Source organism: Diuraphis noxia, unplaced genomic scaffold (genome assembly GCF_037042655.1).
Source record: "Diuraphis noxia isolate RWA-SAM2 unplaced genomic scaffold, SU_Dnox_SAM2 contig0005, whole genome shotgun sequence".
Taxonomy (NCBI): domain Eukaryota; kingdom Metazoa; phylum Arthropoda; class Insecta; order Hemiptera; family Aphididae; genus Diuraphis; species Diuraphis noxia.
The window spans coordinates 25,019,968-25,041,662 of NW_028301715.1; the positions used below are offsets into that span (position 1 = coordinate 25,019,968).

The following is a 21,695-nucleotide window of genomic DNA, read 5'->3' on the forward strand; positions in this document are numbered from 1 at the left end:
AAACATCATCTGTTGACAAATATTTGTACCAATAATACCCGCGCACGCATCAAATACATCATAAAATGCAAAAATAAATTATTTAAAATATTGGAAGTTTTGTAAAATCGGACATATTTGAATTCCTATACATTTAAAATTTTAATTTAGAATTGGTTATCATAGGTAACAAGTTTAAACATGAAATTGTTATCTTTTAATATTTATTACCTACATATAATTTCATTCTATTCAAGCGGCTTGTACACAGAAGCTGGAAATGTCGAACTTGAGCCGTGACATGAGTACACGACACGTTACATTTTACCATTAAGAGCATTTCTGTGTTAAGAGATGATTTCAATACGAAATTATCGGTCTGGACGCAAATAACTTGTCAATAAGTACAACAAATAGGTTAAATGCCAAATTAAACATTTGTGGAACCTTATATTCAGTTAATATTTCAGACCCTTCTTGTTTTAAATTTTAGTATCTACCTACTCATTAATTGATATATGTAGTTTTAACAAAAACTAATTTTAATAAACAAAATAATTTTTATTAAATTACTTCATTGTTTAAAAAAAAAATTAATATTTTACTTTTTCTAGAAGTTGAAAAAAATGATTCTTAACAACTATAAAAAATTAATTATCTGAAAGTAGAACTCTAAGATAAAACTAACAGATAGTTTGCTTCCGAAAAGTCCATATTTATATATTTATCAATTTGGGACGGAAGTATATATATATGCAGCAGATAATATTGAAGTAATAAATATAATACAGTTTAAGCCTCAAAACACCAAATTAAAATGGGAGATGCTTATGGATAAGAGGCATTACGAAGAGTTTAGAAACTTCTAATATACAGACATACAGTTATAGAATAGGTACATGATAATATAGTAAAGGAGATTAAAAGGAAAATACTGAACCAGGTAGGTCATGTATGCAGGGAAAACTGCAAAAAACATAGACAAACATACCTAGTATTGACAGGGAAACCTAAAAGGAAACAGGATTGCCGTTGGGAAGATGAAAAGAAAGATGTCTCGAAAATCCGTCCAGATACAAATAAGGTACGGCGTGTGATGGTAGAAGACAAATATGTTTGGATGTTTGGTATAAAAGGCCACAATAAGGAAAAATAATATTATATATACGTGTTCCATATACTATTATTTATATATATACATGTACGGGAGCGAATAATAATAGTATCGAAATATCCATTATAATATAGCATTTGCAGTTATATATATATTATCCAAGGATCCATCGCATCATCATGTATAATATTATTATTGCGTGTGTATTGTGATCAATTGTATATTGTGAAGAAGCGTGCAATGATGTTATATACTTGTACTATTGTAAGCCATTATAATGCGGTGCCGTACTTGCATTATTATCGTGTTGTAAAAAGAATGCTGTACATAAAATACAAGTATGAACAATATGTGCTTATGATATCATAGTGATTGAGTGTAATATTATTGTGCGGTAATTTTATTTGTTCGAGAGGTCTCTGACGATGCTACAGCAGCACAGGCGTAGACCGTAGTCGACTGTGACGAACGTGTGGCGACGGGTAGGTAGACGTGATGGGTACCGGTCGGTTTATGCGAAGCGGTTATGGCCGTTTGGGAGCCCCCCTCCCATGATGGGGTTGAAAGGTTGTATCGATGTGTATATACCGTAATCGATACGCACAATACGACAACGACACGAACACGCCGTGCGCGGTACGCTATTTCGTTAAAACCACGAGTTGGACAGCGAAATGATGTTTTGAAGCCACGCGTCACCCCCCCCCCCCTTATCGGTGATGGGGTGCAAGAAGGAGACGATGATGGGATAAATACATTTATCGGCATCGTTTCCTTCGTATCGGCTCCACGTGCGCCAGTATAGGTACGTATTATATATAGGTATATAGGTACCTATATATGTATTATACATATATGTAATATTTTATATTGTGTATAATATTTTACGAAGAACGTTTTGGTACATATGTGGCTGCGAGTTATCCCGTGAAAACGTGTGCCGATAGTTGGGGGGAGGGAATGCTCGAACGGGAATCGTTTATATTCTCAGTGCAGTAATGCTGTGGGATAAATCGTTTTCGATGTGGTTGTTATTTGTATTTTTCCTCGCCGATTTCGATTTGTAATATCGTTATAAGCGTAGTACACTTATAAAATAAATATTCGTTAGAACATATTCTGCACTATTAGACAATTTTTTTTTTAAATCCTTAAATCGATGTGAAGAGAAAAAAAGTCGATACAACATCGAAAACAATTATACATTTTTTCAACACGGAATAAACACTATTATATGATACACATCAAATACGATTTAAAATCATTTATTGAGTAGAGAATATGGTATTTTAGTATTTATTAAATTTAAATGATCAAATTGTATAATGCCATCATAACTTTTGCGACAATGCCCGTATTAATTATATAGGTACAGAGTGTAACAAAGATATGACTGACAGATTTAATAAGTAATTACTTTTATTCTAATCAATATTTTAAATTTTATTATTATGATTAAAATTGGTGATAAATTTAAAAAATAAATGTATTAATAACAACCAAAGTAAATACGTAAATTAATTAATAATATTTGTCACTATTGTTAGATATATTTGTTACGCCTTGGATAGCTCAATATATATGTATAATAAATTATATATGGTTACGATATTAACATATTAATATACATAATTTGCGGACCATCGATAATCATTACGTTTAACTACGCTGCAAGTCTTTTACAGAATTTACTGCCATTGACAATGATATAATACAATGACTCGTAACCCGTCATTTAAACTCAAAATAATAAAATGTCTTCACTCGGTTGGTGGAAGTTTCTGACATAATATTGTCACCACAAAGTTAGTGTTACGCATCAAATTATTCGTATCGCATTGTATGAATATTTATATTATAATACCCACAAGGCATAATAACTGTACAATAATATAACCCTTCGTTAGTTTCATTTTTATTTTTTTATCATTATAATTATGAGTTATTGAATGCGTATTATTGTTATTTATATACACTCGTGCATTCCAAAGATATACAAAAACATCTATTCAACATACGGGTCAAAAAAAATTATTACGGTCAATAATATTCATTCATCCGATGGAACGTTTTTAAAAAAAAATAAAACCCCATTTTCAAATCCTTTTCACCATTATTGATGTTAGAGATGATTAAGAGGAGGAGATAGCCCTAAGGTCTTTATTAATGGATATTTATTGCCAATTTAACAATCCAAATGTGATTCGATAAATCTGCTGGTATTCACCGCATTAAATGTATCTTTGATTCATTCGGCCACTTCTAATAGGCACATATACTGTTGAATACATATATACATATTATATAAATGAATAGAATTTAGTTTGATTATAAATCGGTCAAGGCGCTAGTTGAAAATAAATCGATGTGACCTAAAAATATACCTAAGGGTATGAAAACTGAATAAAAACGTATTCGTTTCAATTCAGCAGTATAGTTGTTATGTACTTATATCACAAATAAAAAACCTGCAGTTTAATAGAAAATTATCTCGATTTAAAGCATTGCGTTTTTTTTATTCCGATAGAGTAGTTTAGAAAAAAAAACGATATTAATAACGGCAGTGGTTTTATTATAATTTTGATTTTTATAAAACGACTCAGCGATAATGGCACAACGTGTGTGGTGAAGTTTATAATATTATACATGTAGTTGGCCCTCCAAAATGGATTTTTGTTATAATTAAGGTCGTTTCATCAAAACTAAAAAAAAAGCATACAAATATTATGATCAATAATATCAAACTATACCCTAAAAACAAACATTTAATTGTGTAAATAACATTTAAAAAAATGTATTAAAAAGTTGTAATTATACCTACCTACCCATCTATTATTCATAATTTATTTAAAGTATAGGAATTATCATAAATGTTGATAAATAGGCGATTACTAATAATAAATAATAATTGATTAATTTTTAATTCCATTTTTTAAACTTTTGATTCTTTCAGTTTTTTGTGTATAAAAAATTCCTTAATTGCTAAAAATAAAAACATATAAAGATTTAAAGATTTGTTTGGAATGTGCACGACTAGAAGGGACTAAATATGTAAATCATATTAAACATTCTCTAACCATCATCATATAATATATTATTTAGCACTTTAGCAGCATACTTGAAAATTCTAAAAACTAACTACCCTTTATCTAACAACCGCAATTTATTAATTCGTGGAATATTGACATAATTTTTTGGATCATTCGGTTAACGTCAGTGAGCGGGCACAATTTCACACATGCGACGTTATGTCAAATTACGTGTTTGTTGCTGCCACGCGGGGCTTACACAATGATGTATGGGTAGTTTGTACCTACATATACTTACTTGGCGCCGTGTCATCTACTTAGGGATTTTAGACCGTATACCGCCGGATCGAGATAATTAAATTGCACATTTCGAAAGGACGCGTGGAATTTAGTTTCGCAATAATAATATAATAAACATATTTTGTATTTGAACGACGTTATTCCCGGAGCCAGCCCAAGTCGGGTTGTTGAGCACACGTTGTAACCAAATTTCGAACGGTGCCATTATCTGAAAACGAAATTTCTTCATCTTTCTAATTTATATATATGGGTACTATATATATCTACATGGAGCGTTTCGCGAGAACAATATACGTTTATAGTATATACATTGTATTGTTAGATGATAAACAAAACAATATATTATATACGCCGAGAAATGCGAAAAGGTCACGTTTTTCGGTGTGCATGACCAAAAAAACTAATCTGATAAATGTATTTGTAATTTCTCTCACCATATATATATGTACATTATTACATTATGCGCATATAATATTTTACGCTTTCCGATTCAAAAGACGCTCGTTGCTAATATGCAATACAATTGTATAGCAACTCTCGATTTTCAGCAGGTTTTTAACAGTGGCAATAATCATCGGTCACGTTGTCGTGTATATTTTAATTAACTGTATATAGCTAATATCGTATAGGGAATCAGGGAATCATACAATTTAGACGCACACAAGTACATTGCACTACGTAATAGTATATAATATATTATTATGTCGCGTGTTACCCGAATTCGACTAAATGATATAACAAGGTATTTATGAATTATGACGTTGAGGTATATTGTTATTTTGTTACAACAATAATTCATCGCGAAATTCTTATAATGTTTTTTAATTTTAATTTTTCTAAACCGGATTCGAACTTTCACAGAAGAAATTATTTAATGTTTTGACCTCACCTAACCAGCTGTGTCTACTGTTTTAAAAGTTTTGAAATTAAATTTGTCTAAAACAGATATCTGTTTTAAGTTTCGTATAACGTCATTAGACTGTTAAAAAGTTGATCGCATAATATTTAATTCCAAACAACGAGAATCGAAAAAAACAAAGTATGAAGAATAAAAAGTAGTCTGTTTTCATAACCTATTAAGAAAGAATTTAATTATGTTGCAATTCAAATGCTAAATGATTTTTAAATTGTTTTATTTTTATGCATAATACGGAGAACATAAAACTTGAAAATCTGTTTAAAATGTTTTTGAAATCTTAATTAAATGCATCGACACTGTAAAAAATTTATCGTATTATATTGGTGGATTATGAACAATAATACTTAAATTGATACCGATGAAGATGAATAATCAATTCAAAAATAAATAGAATTTTAAAGCTACTTAAATTTTAATAAGTTTTCATTGTTTTATTGCCAAATTCAATTAATTCGGATTTATTCAAACCAATTCAAACTATTTTAAATGTTAAAAAAATATAATGTCATCAATTTTTTTATTTTTTTATTTTTTTTTTTAGTGTGAAAATTATCTTAATCTCTCTCATTGTCATAATTTTAATTAAAAAACAACGATTGTTAGGACGTACAACCTAATTTGCCCTAGGATGTACAAACAGAGCAATTTTTGAATTTCGTTGACCAGTGAATATAAAATATAATATAATTCAGTTATTAAACTTGTTTTTACTCTAACAATCTAAACTTTATATACACGCATAAGTCGAGATTTAGGAGGCTAATTATTCCTTTTCACAAAATATATTTTTACTGTGTTGATTTTCGAATTTTCAGTTTCAAAAATGATAGTCATGATTTAAAAAATGTTTATTTCACGAAAAATGATAAATTAATAATTAATAACACCACTGTCGTGCAAATGATCACGATAAACTTTGTGAATATTATCGACAACACGAGTATGGTTAAAGGCGCAAAAAAATTATACTAATTACGATATAATTTTTTTATACTCGAAACGGAGAGAGTGGTCCCACAATGTGCTTTTGAACCTATCTAAACTTGAGTATAATGTACGATAATTAATAATAATAATAATATGTTATGAATGTTATGATATAATAAGTCATGTAACATTCGTTCGAATTTGCGTAGTCTTGTACACTGTCATATCGCGTCATAACATATTATGCGGAAAGCAAACTGCCATAAAAATATACTACTGCAGTCGATAAGATTTGGATATTATGCCATCGTATTGTCGATGCGTATAATAAACATATTTCTATTTCGTTACCGCGTCATGACGTATTTTTGCTCGTAGACACTGCTTTGCGTACAATAGCACACGTGTCTGTATGGGTACTATATTTTATCACTACAACGACTTTTCGATTTCATGTTTCAGACCCGTGTCTCGTGCACTACTGCGGAAGGGGCGAAGAGTGCGCAGCCTTGGGCGGCGTGGCCCGGTGCATATGCGTGCGGAAATGCGGTCCGGCCAAGCGCAGGGTGTGCGGTACGGACGGACGTCTGTACGACAATAGATGTGAACTGCACAAGTCCGGCTGTTTGTCCGGAGTCGACATACAGATAGACCATTCGTTGAAGTGTTTCATACCTTCAGGTGAGTCAGTGCTGTCCGTAAGAGGCCATTTATTATTTACCCTTACACTTGCAGTATAGGTAATAGCTTTACAAGTGCCCCATATTGCGTTATATATAATATTCTTTATGTAATGCATTCTCATTGTATCCAGTGTTTGGAAAAAAAAAAAACTCTAAACGTCATATACGGCCGATTGATGATTAATATTTATATAAAGATTGTGTATAAGCCCATTAATATGTTATAGAAATTGACAAATATCAATAAAATATATACATCTCCATTGCAGGGTTTGGATTTTAGTAGGTACTTAGTAGGTATTGTGATAATGTATGTGATTTAATGTGATTGGTGTGTTTTAACTTTTAAGTATAGTATTTTGAACACATAGCATTTTTAGGCGTTATAAAAGTGCTAAAACAATTCGAGTTTATAATTTTTTTTATTTTCAGTTATGTTATTTATCATTTTATTATAGGTTATCTAAACATTTATGTTTTCTATGATAGCTCAACTTGCTGAATTTTTAAATTTCTAATCAATTTTACTCAAGTACGAAATTACGTTTAGATTTAACTTCAACAACAGTATTTTATCGACATTTGTTTTTTATTAAAAATGACTACATAACAGAGTATTGAGTAGGATAACCTAACCAACAATTTAAATAAAATAAAATTACTGAATTACAATTAAAAAAAATACATTTTAAAATGTATTACTGTTTTAACTTTTATGTTATAATAAATAGAATTTGGCTATGAAAAATCTAGTAAATGCAATTACGATTTATTAATTACTCAAAGTTTCAAAGTTTAACCACCATCCATAATTAACCGTGTTCGGATGTTTTTCTAGAAGTTATTATTTTATAAAATATATATATAGTCTTTCATTTTTCATTTTTCATTCAATAAGATAATGTGAAGATATTGGTCTATTATATAAACAAATTTATTTATATAATTTATGTATATTTATTGACATTTATCAATTATAAATTAAGAATGTTTCATTCGTCTCAAACTCTTGTTACTGGATAATTATTGAATATTTTGTTGATGACTAAACATCTAAATCTCCGTGAATTAATAAAAATACGTGTTTATATGGATTGGAGCATTTTGTTATTTTTTCTTGAAATTATAAAAATTGCCTGAAAATTAAGAAAATTAGGTTAGCCAGTGAGAAAACGTTAACACAAATCACTTCATATATTTATACATGTTTTACGTATTATGTATGTGTGATGTGGTGTAATTGCGTTATGTCGTTCGTGATAAATCAATAACGTACCCAGTGGAAATGATGAGCAAATAAATCGTAGTAAATCCGATCACATACACAGCAACTCGTGAGACTATACACGTTTTCGAGTCGTCTATAATTCAAACCGTAAATCGATTAACGTATCTTAAATAATAATAATATATTTAAGAGAAAAATCGTCCCCTATATTTTATATCTAATACCATATAGATATGAAGTTTTTTTACAATGTTGTTGGTCATATAATAAGACAATGTTTGCTGTATATAAATATTATATATCATATTAAACTATTTATCAAGATTGAAAATAATGATGTTTCGTGATGTCTGTACAGCGTCCAAAGTGAAGAATGTTCGAATTCTACCGAAAACCGCAGACAACGCAATTGAACCGGAAACCAAATCGAAAGAAGCGAAAACGTGCGGTTCCCCGCAATACGAAATTATGAAGGTACTGTTGTTGTAATAATTTATTGTATCAATTTCATTTAAAATGTGTATTCATACGAAACGAGTAGTGTACGGCTTTTAAGGGTTTCGGGTTGAAGTGAATCCTAAACTAAAATTTAGAATATATAAGTCTCATTTAATACACTAACCTTAGTTCCAAGCGCAATTATGAATTAAGTGATCGGAAAATACATCGCTGGTTTTTAGTGTAAAACACTCGACTATGGCGAGAAACTATAACAGTCGTTATCCCGGATAATATTAATATTACGTATTTTTCTAATAAAAGCATATCCGTTGGCCGGCGCGTCGTATAGGCAGTTTAGGTACGTCGGTGTGTAGCTGGTACCTATATACCCATACACGAAGTCGATATTACATGGTACGGAAATATTACGTGTCAACATGACGTGTGACACCCTCTACAATAAAATGTTTGATAGTGGACGACGATGAATTCACGGATCTCAAATAGTGCTCGGCGACTGGTAGCACAGCAGCTGCAGTAGTCATGACGTGTCGTTGAAGTAAATAAGCTCGTCCATTATTATGATGATTAAATAATTTATTACATATGTTAGAATAGATTATATTCAGCACGTAGGTAATATCGTAATAATATTATAACAACAATAAAAACAACACTATTATTATATCACAAAAAATAACCATTTAAAATAAGGTAGGTACATCATGCTATAGAAAAACGAAACTTTGACGTCCAGCGAATGGTAATGAATAAAATTATAAATCGAATGCATGTGCTAGCTGAGTAATGCAATGACGTAATGTGAACCGTTTTTTTTTATTTTTTTCGTGTGAAAGTTGACAAGAGGGTGTGGTTGCACACGTGTCGTCCCCTCCTCATCCCCTCAAAAAACCACTGACGCACGACACAGCCAGGGCTCGAGGCTCACGTGTAACGTATTCCGATAATTATACGATTAAATTATGATTTTACACGGGGACTGATTTATATGCCAAGTCGGAGTGAACAAGAGGTTCGGCCGTCGCCGTATATTCGTGTCGCGTGCAAAATATCGTGTCGTCCGATGGCTGTGTGTGGCGTCATTGTGCGGTGGTCGTGCAGCTATTTTGGCAAACGTCCCGTTCGTTCCCGCGCACGATATATTATATTATGTTATTATCATCCCTATAGCTATGTATATATAACTCGGATATGATGATAAACACGCGCGCGAAACGGCGAAATTTGTCGTCGAAATTGATAACGGCCGTCGTTGCAGCAGCCCACCCATGCCATATCATTATTATTAGTATTATTATACATGGCAAACGTTTTCCAGTCGTGTACATGTATAAGTACGGCGTGGTTTTTGGCTTGCGCTGAAAACGACGTACGTATGTTTGTTCGTACGCGAACCGCTTTAATGTTCTGTAGCGATGGCCGACGACTCACCGCTAGCCCATCCCGTGTACGAATAACGATTTCTTTTTCACTCCGAAGTCGATATAATATTGTTTTTATTATTATTGCGTGTGTAAGAAATAATAATGATTGCTTGTTTTATACGTTTCGGTTGTGACCTACTGCGAACAGTATCCGCGTTAGGTATCGTGTATTGCTGCCGCGTTATAATACTGCAGTCAAGGAAACGCCTTGTATAGTTTCAGTAGTATATTATATGTTACAGGCAAAGTATACAATTTGGGAATTTTATACATTGTCCAGACATTTTATGCAATGCGCTTCGTATATTGGTCAATATAGATAACGGATGAGATGATTTAATGAAATATGATAAATCGTAAAACATAGTTAAAATATTGTCAAATTATTATCCGTCACTAGTTTGTTTGTTCTTATCGTATTTTTACAATAATGGGGATGTCCGCTTGTGCACACATTTTACGCGTGTAATTCACATCATATATTATAACTATATTTACTGAATTGTAAGTTATAATATATGTACATCAAAATGTCACGGAAGCAGTACATGCGACAATAAGTGATAATAAAATTAAAAAGACTTATAATATTTTCTAATAATATAAATATATGTCATTATTCATTAAATCATCTCATCCGTTATCTATATTGCCCAATATACGAAGGGCATTGTATAAAATGTTTGGACAATGTATAAAATGCCCAAATTGTATACTTTGCCCGTAACATATTATATACAAGACGGTTAAAAAAAAACATCCATTTCTTTTTTTTTTGTGTTCTTTAATAATGCTACAGTTATGCATTCGGTTTTAATAGAATTCTTTTGCGAACTTAAATATTTATACCTTTGAACGATTGATATTTTTTCGTGTCCTGTACGGTGATACAAACTACTAATTTTCGTGTTATTATGAGAATCCCCTTTTTATATCAATCAGCGTTTCAGCGAATATTTTTTAACGCAAACCACTTTATTGTTAATTTCCCGCGGCTGATGCCATGACACTAGTCACATTTATGAATAATGATTTATTTTTCACTCAAAAGTCAATGTGTTATTAATATCATCATTATTATTATTATTATTTTTTTTTTAACGGGGAACCCGCGGCAACATTGGGTGTGGGGTGGTACGGTAGGAGTTATTTTTGTGCAGTGTTTGTAGGTTTTTAAGTTGGTAGGGTTGTAACACGTATTTGTATTACAGTTATTCGGTTTTAATGGAATTTTTATACGCACTTAGAGATCATATCTTCGAATACTTTTTTTCGAGTCCTGTGAGAATATGAACTACTGTTTTTTTCATATTATTAGTACCCCTTTTCGTATAAATAGATATTAAGTGGATTATCTTTTTGAGAACCTTGATATATATCCAAATCAAAATTCATAGCTGTGAAGTAGCTGAGTTATTAATTATTATGTAGTTGCTAAGGATAATGTGTTGACAATAATATGTTCACGAAATATGGTTGATGATTTGTAAATTAGATTTATTAATAGTATTTATTAACATGGACATTTAACAATTTATAAAAATTATCTGAAATAATAAAAACTAGATTAAATATCGTTTTATCATTGGGATTATTAATACTTTGAAATAATGATTGATATCACTGGTAATATCTCATATTATTTTATATAATAATGCTGCACTTTTTTTACTATTAATTTTGAATACCCCACTCCTCCCCGCTCATTTTTTCATTAATTTTGTACAATAACATGTGTAACTTAAGTGGAGTTGAATAAATAATTTAAATATTTCCTAAACATTATTTAAACTTTAAAATATATTAAATCTATTTTATATTTTTAATGTCCTTAATTTTAGTGTCTTACACATAGGTACTTATAAATAACTCTGAAACTATTCATTCAAATTTTGTTTTTGATACATTTTCAAAAAATCGATCTACTGAATAATTCAAAGCAAAAAAAGATTCTCATTAAAAAAAAATGCAAGTTTATATTGTCACAGAAAATTTGATTATGTTAAATTTGACCTTAAATGGTAAAAAAAAAAATCGAAAATATGATCATATTTAAAATTCATAAAAACCATATTTTGAATAACTGTTTTATTGAAGAAAACTTCTTTGTGAATTATCATATTACTATAAATTGGTAGACTGTATTTTCGATACTTAATATTAAGTTAAGTCAAAAGGATCTGAGCAAAATATTCGATTCAAATATATATATTACAAAATCAACAGATACAATTTTCTCAAACATTTAATTTAATAACTGAACCACTATAACGTGAAGGCTTGTTGAAATATGTTGAAACTATAATCAGAGGATACGAGATCTATTGAACGTAAATATGTAACTTATATAATGTGTTGCGTTTGTAACGAGATGGAAACATCAAGATAATATAGTATGCGGGCGTGACGCCATTTCGTAAGAGTGTAGAACAGAAATCCATTTACTCCATATTATTATTTCGTTCCATAATACTGTCTTTTTAGTGTTTTAATGCTTTTCGGAACGATGAGAAAATGTGTAAAATATTTTCGATTTAATATGTAAATAGAAATGCTCAATTAACATAATATAAAATACGCGTTAAATATGTGTAAATATTATAGGAGGTATACGATATTATAATTATTTTTGTATGAACGGCGGCGTTGTAATGGAATGCTGTTGGTTAATTTTTTTGATTCTGCAGTATATATAAAAGCGGCATACGTTATTGTTTATAAATATTCAAACATTAGTCTACAGTAATTATCACGCATTTACGAGGGCGGTGATTTTTTTTTTTTCAAAATATATTATGTGAACGTTGACGACATGATACTTTACAAGCCGCAAATAATATCTCTGATTCACTTGCAAAATAATGTACGCCTCAGAAATTTACATAACTTAATCGGCAAACCGCGCCAAATATGTACATTATGATAATAATACAAAATATCGTAGAATATCACATTCACGTTCTGATTGTTATTCCAATCGATCGTACGCACACTATACATAGCTCTCAGATTATTGGGTTTCTTTGTGTTTACTTAACCATTATCATAAAATATATTTACCAACCCACAACCCCTATAAAACAATAAAGATAGAAATAATAATAATAATTATTATTATTTTAAAGGTGAGTGGCTTGTTTGATGGTTTTCATCTGCTGAGAATCACCCTCTCCCCGCCGTTTATCATGAATAAGTTATATATGTATACTACAGCTGTATTATATATTATATTTCATAATGGAAGTTCAATAAGTCGAGCACGTGCCGCCCGCGTAGTTAAATATTTTGTTATGTGTTTTACGAATGACAAATACGTTTGAGGTTGTGTAGGTTATTTTGCGGACCGTAAATACAATTTAAGTCGCAACCCCTCCCCCCCCCGCCCACGGACGCGATCCTTTCGATGATACTAAATATAACACACGCGATATTATCGTGCATAAGTCTCGTCGGCCTTAACAATTAAGCGTTGTAGCCGTGTATGCGAATTATACAAACCCAAAACGGTATCGCACGGTGGCCCACCAAGAGACCGCCCTCGATGATATACCCGCGGTAATAATATATGTTTTTTCTACCACTCACGCCCGTCGGTGTGGTTTTTCGACGCAAAACGCATAAAATGGTAATAAATGTTTCTTGTTCAATTAAAAGAGGGTGCAACCACAGGAATTAATGCTCGCGGTCAGGATTTATCGTACTTTTGGGAACGTGTATATCCCTCTTTGGCCGCGTACATAAATTATGTTTACAAAAAGCTCTTTTCTCCTATATACGGCTGGCTCAGCCTCTGCTGGGTGGCCTATATACAGAGACAGCTACTTGGGTCGGATGGTGTATAATAAGACGCGTCTTATGATAATAACGAGAGAATACCACTGGAATGAAAACAGCCATCGTCCCACCATCGTAATAAAGGTGTTTTTCGTTATATTATTGTTTTTTTTCTTCTCCCCCCTCCCTTTCCTCAGCCATATAGATAATCCACAAACCATACAATAATTACAACTTATTCATCCACGAGGATAAAGAAAATAATACCCATTATGTGTATTTCGTTACATTACCTTTTTTAGGATAATTTGTTGCTGATAAATCACGCCAAACTCATGTATCAAAAAAGTTGGAACGGTGGCAAGGAATATATGGTTAGTGCGTTGTTCCGTTACTTGGATTTGGACGGCGACGGATTTTTGCAACGCGAAGAACTACAAAAGGTATATAATATCATTATCTCATCAGTTTTTGATAAATTGATTATTTGTTTTAAATCTTATAAACTCTGTTCACTCGGTAAAACAATACTTAGATAACTCCATGTCATTGTAAGCAATTTTTCATAAATAAAAATTATTGGCTTCAAGGTTATTCATCAAATTATTATAAATTGCTATAAATTACAATTTATTCTTTTTTATTAAAGTAAAACCGGCGTGAATATTATATTATACAGTGTTCTCTGAAAAAGTTTTTCAACTTGCATTTTAAATTATTATTTTAATACCTATATATGACTTTTTATAATAGCATGAAAGAAGCCTTTTAATTATGAACTTATATTCCGGTCAAATCTAATATGTAACATACCGACTTTGTCGTTAACGTTGTTAAGGATTTCAAATTTCTCTTTAAGAATGTCTTTCTAAGTGTGCTTGTGTGCTACCAAATACATTTTTAATATTATTGATCAAAGAAATATCAATTTAATAGAATTTTTTATTCATATATAATATATTATGTGCATATGATATAATATTATATGCTCGAGCTTAGATTAAGAAAGTCGATTATTTCGTATATGTATAGCGTATGGATAACCATAACAAATGTCTCGACAAATTTTGAATATGATTTCCTATGAGATAATATGATAACCCTCTTTTTGAACCAATAATAGAAATATATTAGTTCTCGCATAAATTAATAACATATATATCTTAATGTTGTACTATAATTTATAATACGTGGAAGATTGTTTTAACCATTGATAAATAAACTTTGAATATAATATGCAATACATAATATTATATATTATATCCTTATTATTTTATTACATTAATTTCTTTTTGAAAATGTTAACTATATTATAAAAGTAGTATGTGTTGTTTTATAATAATTGAATAAACGAAAATATTTACATAATGAGCGCTAAAGTTCAAACAATAACTTTAATTTAAAATGGTTAACAGCTATAATCGTAAAATACACCATGCACACAGTTCTATATTTACATTTTATTGTGAACAAAAACTTTTATATCCAAGCGACGAAAATATAAATTATTTTTCCAAGCTTTTACAAATGCCGCACGTGTGATAAAATAATTATGTAAATAAAAAAAATTAAATTTCTAAGTATAAAAAAAAATATATATATAATTGAACGTGTTTCAGATAACTAAACAGGATAAGCTCGATGATATATCTGACGTTTGTGTCATGTCAGACATGATTCGCTTTGAAGACATGGATAAAGATGGACGTCTAGGTTTGAACGAATTCTACGCAGCTTTCAGTAAACTATACAGTGAGTATGACGTGTAGGTTAGGTGACTACTACTGTACCCATCTTAGATGGTTCAAAGTAAATTCTAAAATAAGACGTCAAGGCATATATGGGGATTTAATTTTCTCTAGCTGTGCCAAATCCTATTCGTGCCATACATAATAAATATATATATACAAATGTATCACTTTGATCTATATCCTGCAGTGTCCTTCAGCACTCTAATGGTGCCCCACTCGTATATCGTACACATATAAGTTTATCGTACTAGATTCTTTCGATTTCGATTATTTATTATTTGTGTGTATTTTTTTTATACCTAGCATTATTATAATTATTTTAATAGGCTTGTCGGTAGTCACTCTGGAGAAAGCGCTTGAGATAAATAGAATATCAGCAAAGGTCGGCGACAACGTGGAAATTCGCTGCGACGTTAGTGGCAATCCACCTCCTCCGATCGTTTGGAAACGATATTCCGCCGATCTAACGACCCTTGGCGACGAAGACTTGAGGGTTTTCAGCGACGGGTCGCTGTATCTCACCAAAATACAATTGGTCCACGCCGGGAATTACACGTGCAGAGCTCTGAGAAACTCGGAGGTGACTCAGACGCACGTGTTGACTGTCCACAGTATGTACCGATACCTATATAATGTATAAACATTATTGTCGAATTTCATCTTTTATAATTCGAATTTCGTGGTGTTTAAGCTTTACCCGAAGTTAAAGTCACGCCCAGAATCCAATCACGAAGACCAAGCGAAAAGACTTCCATGTTTTGTCACGTAATCGGAGAACCTTTCCCTGAGGTACACATAATATGTTTATAACATACACATTACACGCAACACATATTATGTATATATTAAATTAATAAATACAGAACTCCAAAGTTAATGATTATCTCTACGTGTGCAGGCAAACGTATTTATTAAAAATTAAATTAAGTTTTTTCAGTAACTGTAATAGTAAGCTACCTAAAGTTTTTTATGCAATTAAATTTTTTAAATATCCAAAATTCCTTTTTTAAACGCGTTTAGTCAAAAGTATTTTAAAATTGATCAAGTTAGTTCAGTATTACATGGTAAAAAATGAAAAATCTTCAAATCGTCAATTATTCGTACATAATCTTTAAAAATAGACTCGTTTTAAACTACACTGAAAGCTCCTGGAAGATTTATTTTTTTTGCGGAATATTGCAAAAAAACTCTCACCACCTATGAAAGAGACTGCCTTAGACTAGATTTCGATTATTTACTATTAATATACGACATTATATTTATTTATGATGCTGAAAAACGAAATTTATTATATTGATTTTTCTTTTTTTCTCTATGGAAATATCTATAGAATGAAACGGGACTTTTGGGTCATTCTGTATTTCTAAACACATAATCATGGTTTACTATATATTGGATTTAATGACTAGTTTTGCATCCATGTAGGTGGTTTGGCTGAAAAACGAAGAGCGTTTAAAATTGGACATGGTGCACAAGTACAGAGTGGTCGGCAACGGAACCGAACTGAGCATTGATAATATCGATTACGCGGACACCGGAGCGTACATGTGCCAGGCATCGAACACCGGTGGAGTCACCAGAGACATATCGTCACTAATCGTTCAAGAAATTTTGACGCCTAGTGAGTTTGGTGCGGTCAGATGTAAATCGAACGAAATAACAAATGTTTCTTAAAATGCCTATAAATACTTAATATCTCTTTAAAAATCGGCATAAACACGATGACACATCATACTAATGTTATTCCAATCGTGTTTTTACAGCTGCGCCGAAGGAAGAACGCCGGTTTTTCGCTTTTCACGACTGGGGTGTGTCTGTTTACGAACCCACCGCTTGCCGGCTATACCATCAAATTCAGTCCACGGACATCATACCAGGAACTCAGGTATATATTATTCGCATGTTCACGATAGGTACGGTTATTGATGTCGTATAGAGGAACTTCTATAGCGGTAAACGTTTGAAACGTTTGATCACGTCACTCGGTCATATACCTAGTTAGTAACCAGAACCGTGGTCGACTTTGTTTATACATTTTAGGCCATCTATACTATCACGATTAATTTTTAAAGACTTATACCACGGTTAAACAACCGAGGTTAGGTTAAACACCAAGCGCTTATGAATTTCATCCCTACAAACGTTTCAAACGTTAGCGTTGGTATTACAAAACGTTTTCCGCTATAGTATTCCCTCATAATTTCGGACCGTGTTTGTCGAAACACCACCACACAATCGCCATTACACATACGTAATAAATCTTCTGTATACATATCTCGATATAATCTTCGTACTCGTTGTCATTGTGGGTGTGTGTGTGTGTAATATAATATAGGAATACGTGTGCGGCGACAAAGGTGTCAACTGCAGCTGGGGTCAGGCTATCAACGTGGCCAACCGTTACGTTTACGTGTCGCAGCCGCTCAAAGACAGAGTGTTGGTCATCAGCAAGATTCAGATGGTCGTCGTCGACGTAAGTGCACCCATATTATTACAACCCGATACAGCCATGTAAAAGAAATGCTATTCATTTGTATTTATGTATAATATATTGTGTGAAGGTAGATACGCGTGAATATGATGATTTGAAAAAATTTTTTATGAAATTCTGTACTACGTGCTTTACGTACAACAGAAAACAGATATTTTAACAAGTACAATAAAAACATACCTACGCAAAGTTCAAATATACAAAATCAAATAGTTTTTATTTATTTATTTAATTGTATTATCGGGTTATTAAAATAATAAATGTAACGATAGGTTATAATATGATCAACTAAATAGTAAGTACCTACTATGATCATTGGATTATCTCTATTTAAATATTTTCTTTACCGATATAAACTATTATAACTAAATATACTCTATATGTAAATATGCATGGTACAATCGAGAATTTCAATCCGTCACGAGCTCAAAACGGTTGACGTAATTATTTTTATTATAAAACATTCGTTTCGAATACCTATCTGGCTACCTATCTTATAGTCGAATGCTTTAATTATTATCATTTGCATATATTTTAATAAATTTATTTTGTATTATATTATTATGTTTTTATATATCTATACCTAGCTATTATACTCCCTTATTATTACCAAGGTATATAATATAGAATAAGCGGGGAGATAATAGTTTGCTATTATAACACATAGGTCGTAATCACGGACAAATATCCAGTGGCTTTGCACTACGTAGCTCATCTAGATCAAGTGTGGGTGTTGAATTGGAGGAGCGTGTACGACGACGGCGTGAAGACGATTCAGGTGATTAGAGATGCGTCGCAAAAGCGAAAACACCACACTGTCCACCCGGAACCGATAGACGGTCAATTCGATTTGGTTAGAAATTTGTTCATGCCCACGGCACAGGTACGAACGAGAAACGTTTTAATAAACCTACGGTTTAATACGCGACGCAGACGGACGGTTTTATCGTTTTATCCCGACATTTCACAGGACCTGAGCCACTGGTTCAAGTACGGTTACGTGAGCCACTCTAACCAAAGAGGACTTTACAAACTGGATTTGGCCAACATGCGATACATCAGAAGTATAGATCTGTCACCGTACAACTGTGTACCCCGCAACCTGCAATTTTCGTCATTGTGTAAGTACATACATTCAAAAAGTATAATTTATCGATATTTTAGTGTTGTCTAATCGGAAACGCGTTTATCAAAATCTGATAAAACGCAAAATCACTACGCATTACCAATGACGACTCACTATATTATATTCACTTACACACGCGCACATTATTATATGCAGACGGTTTTGTCATCATCGAGTGCGAAGAACCGGGAACCGGACACGCAACGGGTCAGGTGATCTTAGATTATTTGACGGACACAGTAGTCAACAAGAAGGCTTCGGTCAGAGGAAGTCCTTTGGTTTCACCGGACAGCAGAGTCGTCGTGTCCATCGACAAGGCCGCCGACGGTATTACCTTGGTCGTCCAACAAGTTTTAGGTGGGTGTTATCTATGTATACCCGCGGTATACATATCATATTATAGTACTGAATTGTTAATTTTAATTTGATTTAATCAATCAATATAGAATCTGGCCTCAAATTTTCGTTTGACGTCAAAACCACTCTAATGATTAGTGACATAGCGTTCTACCCTTCACGAACCACACACGGGTATGATTTATACGCCAGCGCCGCTGACAAAGAAGATATACTGTTTCTGAATCTATCTAACGGTAAGCGTTTCGAAATAATTAACACTGTGACCAAATCCATGTTGTTAAACTAATTTAAATGTGATTTATTCAGTTCAAACTTTAAGTGTAGGTAGATTATTATAATGTCATTTTAGTCATCTTAAAAAGTTAAAACACATATAATGCGTTTAAATTGTTTAAAAATATAAAATGATTTTAAAATAATGTAATATTGATAAAGTTTTACTTTTCCTATTCGTAAAATCTATGACGAGAAAACTTTTCGTACAACGTCAATGTACCTGAGACAATTAAAATTCACGAAAAATTCAGATTCAAAAAATGATTTTTACTTGTTAATTGATAACTATTTATAAATAGTATTCTCGATATATTTTACCCATCGTAGTGTTACGATTTGTGATATGCATAATTCAATTCATTCACGTAACTATAGCATTCCACTTATTATTTTTTGTATTTAACGTAGCGGACGGCTTCTAAAATAGAGTAACCGATCAATATCCAATTTATTATAACGACATTAAAACACACCAATTTAATTTGATGCAACAAACACCTAAAGAGTATTGAAATTGTATTTTACTGTGTACAATAAATTATTAATAATTGATCAGTGTGATGTTACTCGGCACGCAGTAGTCATAGTAACAGCATTAATTGTGGCAACCGAAATCATAAAATAATTATGTGGAGTGTACTACAACTAATACTGATTTCTATGGCAGATTATGGAAACATACATTGTTTATGATCCGAGTTGTTTTAATTCTATATAACACGCATACGTCCGCCGAACTGCGAATAAATGTCATTATACTGATTAACGGAACTGTGGATTTTCATATATTTAAATACGATTATTATTGTATTAGGTAACAAAAGTATATGGCCCGGAGCTTACATTTAACGAGGCACATAATACACAAACGTTTGATTGTACGTTTAAATTAACCGACTTTAATTTAAGTGAATTGATCGAGGACCTAATCATTGTCTTCCATTAAATGGTTTCAAATCAAGTCAATTATTACAAATTAATAGTTATAAAATATGTTCCTATATTATCCATTTAAATCGATTACTAAAATTTGATCATTATGAACGTATTGCGAGGCTTTAAACAATTATGATCGTACGTACATTTTATAGCCAATAACTTTCGGGGGAAACAACAAATATATTAAATAAATTTGTTCTAACTATTTTATACTTATAATACTGCAGTGTGTAACGCAATATAGTCGAGGCTGTTTATTGACCGAACGCCAGCTTTTAATAAAATCTCAACCATTTGGCCGGTAAGTCAAGCTCGGCTCAGAATCGGTTTTAGTTCATGATTTATCGCTGCTTTTTTGTTTAATGACACCGACCCCAATGGTCAACTATAACCCATGTAACTATCGGACCTCGTTTTTTTTATACTCGCAAAACCCGATCTTTATAAATACATTATGTCGACCGCTGTCCAAACGAGAAATAAAAATATTATATCAGTACGTATAATTTAATATATAATTATGTTTTGTATTATATTACGCTCAGATAGTATTTATGTATAAAACGTCTTATAAGAAATTCATTTTTATTTTATACATGTCATGACGTGTACCTAACCTAACTATATATATATCGTATATTATATATTTAGGCCGACTTAGGGATAGTGGCATAGAGAGCCATCATTCTCCAACATAAGAATCAGCCCTTATAATCAGATTTCAGTAGGACAATTTATTTTTTAGTATAAGCGCACATTATCGGTAGAAAACTTCTTATGAAAACCAACAAAAAAGGTAAAAATCAGTGAATCATACTCAATATATAAGTATTTTACTATTAGAAAACATTGCATAATATTATATAAGGTTTGAAAATCGCGACAAGGTCTTAAGCCCCATTCAGCCGAGTTT

General features: G+C 31.8%; 1 protein-coding gene across 2 annotated transcripts in view; it reads left to right on the forward strand.

Annotated features, from left to right (window-relative positions):
• Nucleotides 1–21,695, forward strand: part of LOC107169190 (follistatin-related protein 5-like) — a 122,526-nt gene that overhangs the window by 98,231 nt on the left and 2,600 nt on the right. Inside the window, exons 4-16 of one of the 2 annotated variants that reach the window (XM_089228177.1) lie at nucleotides 6,731–6,949; nucleotides 8,538–8,653; nucleotides 14,142–14,282; nucleotides 15,459–15,591; nucleotides 15,917–16,201; nucleotides 16,282–16,379; nucleotides 17,016–17,220; nucleotides 17,354–17,475; nucleotides 17,926–18,063; nucleotides 18,749–18,964; nucleotides 19,052–19,202; nucleotides 19,364–19,564; nucleotides 19,654–19,800. In XM_089228177.1, the coding sequence (XP_089084303.1) occupies nucleotides 6,731–6,949; nucleotides 8,538–8,653; nucleotides 14,142–14,282; nucleotides 15,459–15,591; nucleotides 15,917–16,201; nucleotides 16,282–16,379; nucleotides 17,016–17,220; nucleotides 17,354–17,475; nucleotides 17,926–18,063; nucleotides 18,749–18,964; nucleotides 19,052–19,202; nucleotides 19,364–19,564; nucleotides 19,654–19,800 (2,172 nt within the window). The remainder of the gene's footprint in view (nucleotides 1–6,730; nucleotides 6,950–8,537; nucleotides 8,654–14,141; nucleotides 14,283–15,458; nucleotides 15,592–15,916; nucleotides 16,202–16,281; nucleotides 16,380–17,015; nucleotides 17,221–17,353; nucleotides 17,476–17,925; nucleotides 18,064–18,748; nucleotides 18,965–19,051; nucleotides 19,203–19,363; nucleotides 19,565–19,653; nucleotides 19,801–21,695) is intronic. The other variant, XM_089228178.1, reaches the window with a different exon arrangement.